General features: G+C 35.3%; 1 protein-coding gene across 5 annotated transcripts in view; it reads right to left on the reverse strand.

The window, feature by feature from the left end:
* The window catches only part of Arid4b (AT-rich interaction domain 4B), a 185,884-nt gene that overhangs the window by 46,008 nt on the left and 129,517 nt on the right, over positions 1–10,359 (reverse strand). For all 5 annotated transcript variants that reach the window (XR_002818015.1, XM_023700849.1, XM_023700847.1 and 2 more), the window contains exons 11-16: positions 9,397–9,551; positions 5,706–5,778; positions 4,702–4,796; positions 3,866–3,963; positions 1,129–1,372; positions 654–829 (exon numbers count right to left, since the gene is read on the reverse strand). Coding sequence is in view for 4 of the 5 variants with exons in the window: in XM_023700849.1 (XP_023556617.1) it covers positions 654–829; positions 1,129–1,372; positions 3,866–3,963; positions 4,702–4,796; positions 5,706–5,778; positions 9,397–9,551 (841 nt within the window). In the remaining variant the exon portion in view is untranslated. The remainder of the gene's footprint in view (positions 1–653; positions 830–1,128; positions 1,373–3,865; positions 3,964–4,701; positions 4,797–5,705; positions 5,779–9,396; positions 9,552–10,359) is intronic.

The following is a 10,359-nucleotide window of genomic DNA, read 5'->3' on the forward strand; positions in this document are numbered from 1 at the left end:
AAGGAGAAGACACATTGAAGGAGGATTAGAAAAAATGGGGGTAGGAGGGAAGAATCAATTTATATCATGTACAGGCACAAATTCCCTATAATGAATATGATCATTACGTATATATAAAATGTACTAATAAGCTTAATTATAAAACAAACCCAGGAGCCCATTGGCAGTGGAAAAATTACATTGTTACATAATTCTTTCCAAGTAATCAAAACAAATATATGTAACTATTATATAGAACACAACAATTTTACCTTTTAACAATCTTATTAGTATGTTTTCATCTTTTGTTGCTTAAGAAATACATACAACTCTTAGAACCAATAGCTAATATACCATCTTCCATCTGTAAAATACTGGAGAAGGATTTTTTCCCAAGATTACATTGTCTGTCACTCAGACAACCTTAGTGCAGAAAAAGTGCTTTGTTCTAGGTAAATTTATTTATAAATTTCCATGATGAGAGCAAGAGTAGATCAAAATTATGATCTTTTTCTACATGTTAGTAGGGTCTCTGAATGAGGCAAATGCCATTTTCTTAAATGCAAAACATGATCATTCCGTACTTTTGTCAAGCAAATTTAGATTTACACACATACACAAAGTATAAATTATTGAAATTTAAAATACATCATATCCAAAAACAAATTTCTTACCCAGATTTTCCTTTTTCGTCGTCAGCTTCTACCTTTATGCTGAGGGACTCATCTATCCTAGTTGTGTCATCACCACCATTTTCCAAATTGTCATTTTCTTCTAGGTCCTTAATATTAACTTCTCTTTCCTGATCAGACTGTGTAGGTATAGATTCTAATAAATTCTTTTTACTTCCCTAGAAAAAGATCAGAGGAACTAAACCAACAAAAGTAAAATTTTTCAACCTAAATCCATCATTTTAAACTGTTAGCAACAGAAAGTAACAATTATAATGATAGTTAAACTCATGTCATTCTTAAAACAACAGACAAGATAGTTAAGATATATTGTTATTATTATTAAAATTACTCAAAAGTATTAATCAGAAAACTTACGAACAATAAAGTACAATATCATACAATAAATTCGGGAACTTTAGAGAATGTGGAATATATACTAAATGCAGCAACAGACAACCAACAATATCTGATTTACCAGAGAGGGTTTAATATTTTCCTTTCTTTCAATTTCATCCTCAGAGGACTTTTCTTCTTTAGGTATTATATTCTTCTCCTCTTCAATCTTTATTTCTTTAATCTCCATTTCATTTTCTTCCTTAATTTTTACTTCTTTTACATTTTCACACTCCTTACATGGCTTATTAACAATTTTCTCTGGCAATGCCATTTGAAATTCAATATTAGCTGACCTGCAGTACTCCTCAAAACCATACAAGTATCTGGAAACAGAAACCTTACATTTAGTAAAAATATTTCAAAGAGCACAACAGAGATTTTAAAATGTACACTCCTTTCTTTTACTGAAGCTCTCTGATAATAGCCCATATGAACATTGTAATATATTCAACTTAGTTTTTCTCAGTCTTTTCAATCCAAGTAGAACAATTAGTGAAAGAAAAAAATGCCCTAAAGGAACTACTAAAAATGAGCATGGTAGTGCACACCTGTAATTCCAGCACTAGGAAGATACAAGCAGGAGGACTGCCTGGAGTTTAAGGCCAGCCTGAACTACATACCAAGACTGTCTCAAAAAGCAAAAGAAAACAAAACAAAACAAAATAAAAACTAAGTCAGACCTAGTGCCACACACTTGTAATCCCAGCAATATGGGAGGCTGAGACAGGAAGATGCTAATTTAAGGCCAACCAGGGCAATTTAACAACTTCAGACCCTGTCTAGAAATAAAAAAACAAACAGTGCTAAGGGTGAAGCTCTATGCAAAAGCCCTAAATTCAATCTCTAGCACTCCAAAACAACAGCAACACTATGAGTTTAAAAAAAAAAAAGATGGTAATTTTAAACACAATAAAAGCAACTATTAGAAATAGCACTAGCATCTAATTCTTGAGTACTTCTTAGATGTAAGACTTTGGGTGCTGGGGAGATAGCTCAGCAGTCTATGTGCTTGCCTGGCAAGCCTAAGGACCTGGGTTTGTTCCCTGGTACTACATACCATGCCAGCTCCATGCCAGTCACCTGGGCAGGGTGGTGCATGCCTGTAATACCAGTTGTGGGGAGGCTGAGACAAAAGAATCACTACAAGTTTGATCTGCAGAGCAAGACCCTCTATTAAATCAATGAAAGAAAAAGACAGACAGACAGACTGACTGACTTGGGTGCCTTAAGAGTAAATCTCATTAATCTACACAGTAATCTAGGTCTGCATTATAGAGTGAGAGCCTGATTCAAGAAAAAATGGGGCCAAGGATGTAGCTCAGACGCACAAGCTCCTGCCTGGCAAGCGCAATGTTCCAAGTTCGATTCCCAGTAGAAGAAAAAAAGAGAGCGAAAAAGGGGAGTGGGGGAAGAACACAGACAATGATGATAACAACAAATAAGGTGAAGATTAAGAAGATGGAGAGGGCCAGCCAGATAGCTCAGTTGACTAAATCGCCTGTTTAGGCAGGCACACAATCCCCAGCGTGCCATGCTGGCCCTGCCCCTGGGGCCCACTGAGACAGCTCTGAGACCGGATATGGTGGCGCACGGACATAATCTCAATGCTTGTGAGGCTGAAAACAGAGTATCACTAGGAGTCTGATCTGTGTAGTAAGACCTTATACTAAACACTTTTATTTGTTTTTGTATTTAGGACAGGATCTACAGGGTCTCACTACATAGACTCAAGTGATTCTCAGCCTCAAGTGATTCTTTTCAGCCTCCAAAGTGCTGGGATTACAGGCAAACATCCCCACACCCAGTCTCAATTGCCATCTCATCAGTACTCCCTGCAGGTAGGGCCAGCACAGCATGCCAGGACTGAACCCCAGCCACTACACTCTGCCTAAGCAGGCGCTTTAGTCCACTGAGCTCTCAGGCCAGCCCTAAATACCTTAAAAAAAAAAAAATTTAAAAAGAGAACAAGGAAAAAAAACAATAATCCTAAAACCACAAATAGTATTCTCAATTTTATTTATTTTCTTTTTTTTTGTATTTTAGGGAAGGGTCTACAGGGTGTTTACGGTGTTCTACTAGATTGAACTCATAGTGATCTGCCTGTTTACAGCCTCCCAAATGCTGGGATTACAGGCGTGCGCCACCACACCCAGTCTCTGCATGCCCCAGGGGCAGGGCCAGAAACGGCAGGCCCAGGGATCGAACCTAGGCCCCTGCACCTGCTTGCAGGAACTTTAATCCCCTGAGCTATTTGGCTAGCCCTAGTATTCTCAATTTTAAAATGAAGAAACTAAGGCTTACGAGAATAAACAAATGGTCAAAGAACACAGGCAACAAATGATTAACAGAAGCAGGATTCAAACTTGGATATATTTGACTTATAATTTTTTTTAATTAGTGCTGAGAATTGAATCAGTGGCCTCATACATGTGAGGCAAGTGCAGCACTACTGAGTTACATCTTCAGCCTTTTTAAAAATTTTGAGACAGGGTCTCCCTAACTTACCCACATTGGACTCTAATTTATAGTTCTCCTGCCACAGCCTACTGACTAGCTGGCTTAAAGGCATGTGCCATCAAGACAAACTATAACCTCTACAAAGTACCTCCCCAACAATTCTGGCTATAAAAAACTTTTTTTCACTTATCTGTCATAAGTTCAGTTATCTATAGAATACACAAAAAAATACTATTATAGAATGATTAGTAATATTTTTTGTTTCATCAGTGATGACATAAAATAACATGAAATGATAAATTCTATCTTGCTTTCCAGGTAAAATGTAAAGCGTGGTTGTATGAAGTGCACAAACTTACTTTTTATAAGCACATTTAACATTGTATCCTGCAGCTGAATTTAATACAGGGATTCCAAGGTCCTGGTAGACTTGTTTCCAAACAGCTCCACTTTCAATCTAATGGACCAAATGAAATATAAATACCAAATTAAAAGATGGGAGCATAACAAGATTTTGACAGAGAATATAATATATTCAAGAAATGAAAATTGTCAAACTTGATAAATTGGTTTAAAAATCTGAAAACTGAATAGTCAAAAACCTCAAGAGAATTTGAATTTTAGATAAAACCAACAATATAAAAGTATTCAGCTTCTTAAATCAAATTTTGTAACAGAGATAAAAATCAAGACATATTTCCATGAATCTTTTAGACTAATAAATGATACCAGATATACTGAAATTAGAAAAACATTTTCCTCTACAGTATATTTATGTATCATATGTCATGGCAAGCGTAACATCATTCCCTCAGACCAGTTCAAGGAACATTTTCTATCTATATCAGGCCATGTGAAAGAGATTAAGAATATAAGACAAATACCGACGCTCAAGGAGCACATGATCTAGTAAAACAAGGAGAAAAAATTCTACTAGTGTGAATATACTATGACTCAGGCAAGTATGAAAATTTTACAGACTTAACAGTATTTTAGAAAGCACATCTTAAAAAATAAAATCTGTAAATAAAATTTTAAATTACATACAAGGAGAAAAGCTGGTTTGTCATGTGTACTTTCCATTTTATTTTCCCTTTATGGTTGCATATTTATTAATGAACAATAATTTTACTGACAGTTTATATCAAAAAATGCTGTATAAAAAAGATGTTTCATTTCTGATTGTAAGACTTACATTATCAAATCCTCCAAGTTTGTGTACAAGTCTGAATAACTTAAAAAGATTCAAATTTCGATATCCAAGTACAGGTCGTTTATTAATAGGTGTACCTATTAAAGAAAACACACCAAAAAAAGTTAGCACCCTATGCTATATTTTCTTAACCTAAAATCCCCAAAAATGGACATAACACCAGTGAATACATGTAATGCAATATATATGAAAAAAAAGACCCTCTGTTAAAAAATATGATATAAGCCCATGTCACCTTTTTAATGATCTTGCATACCAGATCTCTGAAATCTTACTAGTGAAGAAGAAAACTACTCTGATAGACTAAATCAAGAGAGTAAGGGCCACAGTAACTGAAGGTGTAATTTATCACTGTAAATTTTAAAAGATTAACACCCATGCTTCTTCCCTCAGTCTTTGCACTTCTTTCATATTAGGAAGAACCAATTAACTAAGCCAAAGTTGCTTTTTTTCTTTTTTGGTTCTCTGTGAATAGCTTCATTCTCTTAACACTACGTGTATGTATCATAAGATTTAAGGCCCATATTGAATGTAGTCTCTCTGCCTTATACACACCCTTGTAGACTTTAGTAATGGCTTAGTATAGGTGCTAACAAGATAGCACTACAATTCCCATTCTGCTATTCCTTCATAAGAGCTCTTTCACGTGGCACAGAAAGGTAGGAAGACTGACAAGATACAAGCATTTATGTCCATGAGGATAATAGCTATCAAAACAGTGACAACTTTTTCACTGTACTTATTACGACTGGCACTCTACTACATGTTTCAATAATAGTCTAAATCTCAGTGTTATAGTCACACAAAGATGAATGAGCTGGATTCTGATTTTTAAAAAATTTCACTGAAATCTAAAATTTTTAAGATGGACTTGGGGCCAGGGAGATGGCTCAGTAGGATAAGTGCTTGACTGGCAAACGCAAGGATCTGAGTTCAATCGCCAGATCCCAAAAAAAAAAAAAATGACTAAAACCAAAACCACTCACCTCTATCTTCCATGAATTTGTACAACTGCTGAAGGAAGTTCTCCCTTTCTTCTGGAAATGGTTCTATTTCTTCCTAATTTTAATAACAAAAGAAAGATTAATTTCCTAAATTCAGAATTTTACTAATACAAGAATATTTCTTGTCAACATCAAAGATTAATACTCATTGAAATATTTCAAGGGTAATTTTCCAAAGAAAATTAATTCTTCATATTAAGCTGTAGAACACCATTTAAGTCTATACATTTTGGGGAGACGGGGAGATAGCTCAGTGGAACAAGTGCTTGCCTGGCGAGCACAAGGTCCTGAATTCAATCCCTGGTACCACAAAAAAAAAAAAAAAAGTGTATACACTTTGTTATATAAAAGAATGTCCTAAAAGATACCTCAAAAGTTAGAATTGTAAACATAAATTATCATACAATTATTACATAAACTTTTCACTGTTATCAGATCTATTATTTAAATCATGGTTACAGGATGAAGAAGACCTACTCTCATATTAAATAGGGTCAGGGTTTATCTGACATCAGACTCTATTAACACTTCTCAAGGAACTATACAAGTAGGAGTCCCATTAGCTATAACTACAAGACTTTTTGATTATAGGCAGCCCCACTGCATAGTATAGTATGAAGCTTATATGATCAGTAAGTGGGGAACGAACTTGATCTACAATACCTGAAGATTCAGACTTAGGGAAATCTTCAAGTAATAAAATAGTTCCCCGAATTATCAATTACAAGGGAAGGACTAGCTTCTTGCTGCTGTGGCCAAGGGCTGTGGCAGTAGGGAGCTGGTCCTGAAGCAACCTGCAAGGAGCAGGGTAGTAGGTAAGATTGAGGAACTCACCAATTCAATGACTTTCATTCATTCAATAAACATTTAATAAGCACCTATAAGTGTAGGCACTGTACTAGGTGCCAAAATAAAAGAAAAAACAGGGAAGAAAGAAAAGCTATGGAGCCTGTCATAGAAAGCATGATTAGGAGTAACTGTAGAAAAAATGTTTCAAAATATATAGATTTTACAGTTACTCTGGCTAAAAGATACATAGTTCCAACAGAGGATATTCAATTTACACTCTCAATAAACTTAAATAGGCCATTTTTCAATTTGGAAAATAACATCCCTAATGCCACTGTTTTAATGAAATGTGTCCTATTTTAAAATTTAGTATAGCAAAACAAGGCAAATTTTAAAATAATTTAAAAACATGCTGATGAACTATTAGGTTGCTAGTTGATAATTCAGAGAAATAAATGACAACCATAAATTTGCTTATACTAAGTATATTTCTCGATTTATACAGCCTATATTTACTGGGTTTTGGTAAGGTAAAGAGATATAAATCTAGAGAGATCTGTTTGAGACATTACAGTAAATGTTCCCAACATACTAAACAATTTAAACTGCCAAACTGATTCCTATTCCAACATGTAGTTTGTATTTAACTTTAGAAAATGCTGAAACTGGAGATCAGTTTGCTTCTGTAACACAAAACCCAAGTCTAGTAACAAAAGGTTTGATAATATTTACTGATCTTTTGTTACATATTATGCACTATGTAGACACTTAGAGTAGAAAACATACTCCCTCACAGAAACTACAGATGAGTGCAAGAGAAAAAAAATGCAGACAATAAATCTAAATAAATATATGTAATACATGTATATATGTAATACATGTATACACACATGTAAACACATGACAAAAATATGCACAATATAGCCATTAACATTTCTGAGGTAGGACAGAAAATGGTACACAGGTTCCGTTCAACACAGATGGCTGAAGGAAGAATGGTGAAGGAAATAGGTGCTGGCAGCAGGCAGGTATGTAATTTGACATTACTACAGCATGAATGTCAAAGGGGGAAAATGTCAAAAGAAGTGATGGGGAAAATAAAAGAGGCAGGGAGTAGAATAGAAATAAGGCTCTATATGAAGTTTGACTGAGCTTGTTGATAGTTTTTTTTTTTTTTTTTTTTGTCTATTTGTTTTTTGAGACAGGGTCTTACTATGTTCAGGATAGCCTAAAATTCATAGCTATCCTACTACTTCAGCCTCCTAAGTGCTAGGATTACAGGCATGCACCATCAACCCCAGATTCAAGTTTCAATTCTCCAATGACAAAAAAAACACTCGATTAAAAAAAAAAAAAAAAATAGGGCTGGCCAACTAGCTCAATGGATTAAAGCGCCTGCAAGCAGGCACAGGGGCCAGGGTTTTGATCCCTGGGCCTGCCATGCCCACCCCGGGAAACGCTGAGACAGCAATTGGGACTGGGCGTGGTGGTGCACGCCTGCAATCTCAGCTCTTGGGAAGCTGTAAATAGGCGAATCACTAGGAGTTCAATCTAGTAGTGAGACCCTGAACACCCTGTAAACCCTTCCCTAAAAATATAATCAATCAATCAATCAATGAATAAATAAATATAAAGCAAGGCATGGTGGCACACACCTAAAATCCCAGCACTCAGGAGTCTGAGGCAGGAGGATTGCCCCAAACTGAAGTCCAGTTTGGGATACATAGTGAGGTCAGAGCTAGCCTGAACTACATAATGAGATGCTGTCTTTAAAAAACAAACAAAACAAAAATCACTCAACTCAGGTTTCCAAAGGGAGTGCTTGTTCATTTTTAACTTTTTTCTTCATTTTTCTCTTTACAAGACTGAGTCCTGAACCCAGGCCTTTGCATGAAACTACACCCCCAGCCTATTTTTCATTTTATTTGAATTTTGAGCAAAGCTCTCACCAACTCACTAAGATGCTCAACTTATACTTAAACTTGAGATTCTCCTGACTCAAGCTCCAAGAAGGCTGACATTTTTGAGATTCATCAACACATGACTTTCCCACTTTAATAGAAAGTCAGGGGAAAAATATTTAAAACAAAGTATTTATACTACCCACTATCATAGATCACTACATTCCAACATATTACTTCCTAAACAATCCTGTTTCATTAATAGTTTTCTACTTTAAATGGTAAAATTTTGTAACCAGCCAAAACTATTACATATGATGGGAAATTATATAGTTTTCTAAACACATTGAATAGAATTCACTACATGGTCAAAAATCATACCCATCATTATCTTGCTCAGTAACTTTTATGAATCCATTCTACAAATCATTAAAGAGTGCCTGTCACTGCCAGACCTAAACATCAGTTAACAACAAAATCCAAAGCTTTAGCTCCTTCATTCATATAAAATCATAAATGGTAACTGTTTGTATTAGAATTATTTCAGAATCTCTGAATCAAAGAGGTATTAATCTTTATTTCTAACGATTTTCTTTTAATAGTAGATGAAAGGTACACTTCATGCTTTTCAAGATATTTCAATGACTAGGTGGATGTATATATGTCATGAGGTGACAGCTGCCGTATGCAGATGGTAAAAAATGTGTTCAAGTACTAAGAAGTAGACAAATAATAATGTGATAAGCCAAAAACACAGTAATATTAAGAAGTATTCTTGAATTAACAGGATAATTAAAACTAATATTTTTAATTTTACAAGACTTTTTATTTTTAGACAAGTAAACAACTTGATTGTGATGAATATCTTAAATATAATTTTATTTTTAAATATTTCTCATACTAGAAATACTGATGACTACTGACTTCATGAAATGTCCTAAATAGTTATTTAAAATTGTAACAGCTATCAACTTTTTATTTACCTCTTCTTCGCTGCTATTATCCTCCTTTTCTTTTTCATCATCTTCTTCCTCCTCTTCTTCCTCTGCCTCACTGCTAGAGCTATCTTCTTTCAATTCAGTCTTCCAATTAGCAGGAATAGTTCTATTTTTGTGAAACTCAAGTGCCTGATCAAAGGCTGGAAAAAGACCATAAAGTATGTGAACTGGAGAAATTAGGGCAATTGAATTGTCTAAAAATATTAAAAATCCAGGCAAAGTGGCACACGCCTGTTATTCTAGCACTGGCAAAACTGAGGTAGGACTGCTACAAATCTGAGGTCATATTGAACTACATATCAGCAAGACACTATCTCAAAAATAAAGAAATAAGTAACTTATATTAAAAATTTATCAAAGAAACTATTGTCTGCTACCACTGCCATTCACTGTTTGCTATATTCCATATAGTATGCTCTTTGAGAAGCAATTCGTTTAGTCCTATCAACTCTATGCATTCAGCATTCATTTTACAAATGGCAAAACTAAACCACTAGAAGCTTGAAATAAGTACAAGAGTAAAGGAACAATTTAGTTCTTTTACACAGAAAGTAACCATGTCTACTAAAATCATCTATAAGGCTGGGGAGATGGCTCAGTAGAACAAGCATTTGCCTGGCAAGCGCAAGGGCCAGAGTTCAATCCCCGGTTCTGAAAAAAAAATAAATAAATAAAAACATCTATAACATATGTAATGAACTTAATATTTCAGGGCCAGCCAGAAAGCTCAGTGGATTAAAGAGCCTGCCTAAGCAGACGCAGGGGTTGGAGGTTCGATCCCCAGCCTGCTGTGCCGGCCCCACCACCAGGGCACACTGAAACAGCAACTGAGACTGGGTGAGTGAGACTGAGTGTGGTGGCACGTGCCTATAATCCCAGCACTTGGGAGGCTGAAAACAGGAGAATCACTACAAGTCTGATCTATGCAGTGAGACCCTGTACTAAATA

This window comes from Octodon degus, unplaced genomic scaffold (genome assembly GCF_000260255.1).
Source record: "Octodon degus isolate 3935 unplaced genomic scaffold, OctDeg1.0 scaffold00127, whole genome shotgun sequence".
NCBI lineage: Eukaryota > Metazoa > Chordata > Mammalia > Rodentia > Octodontidae > Octodon > Octodon degus.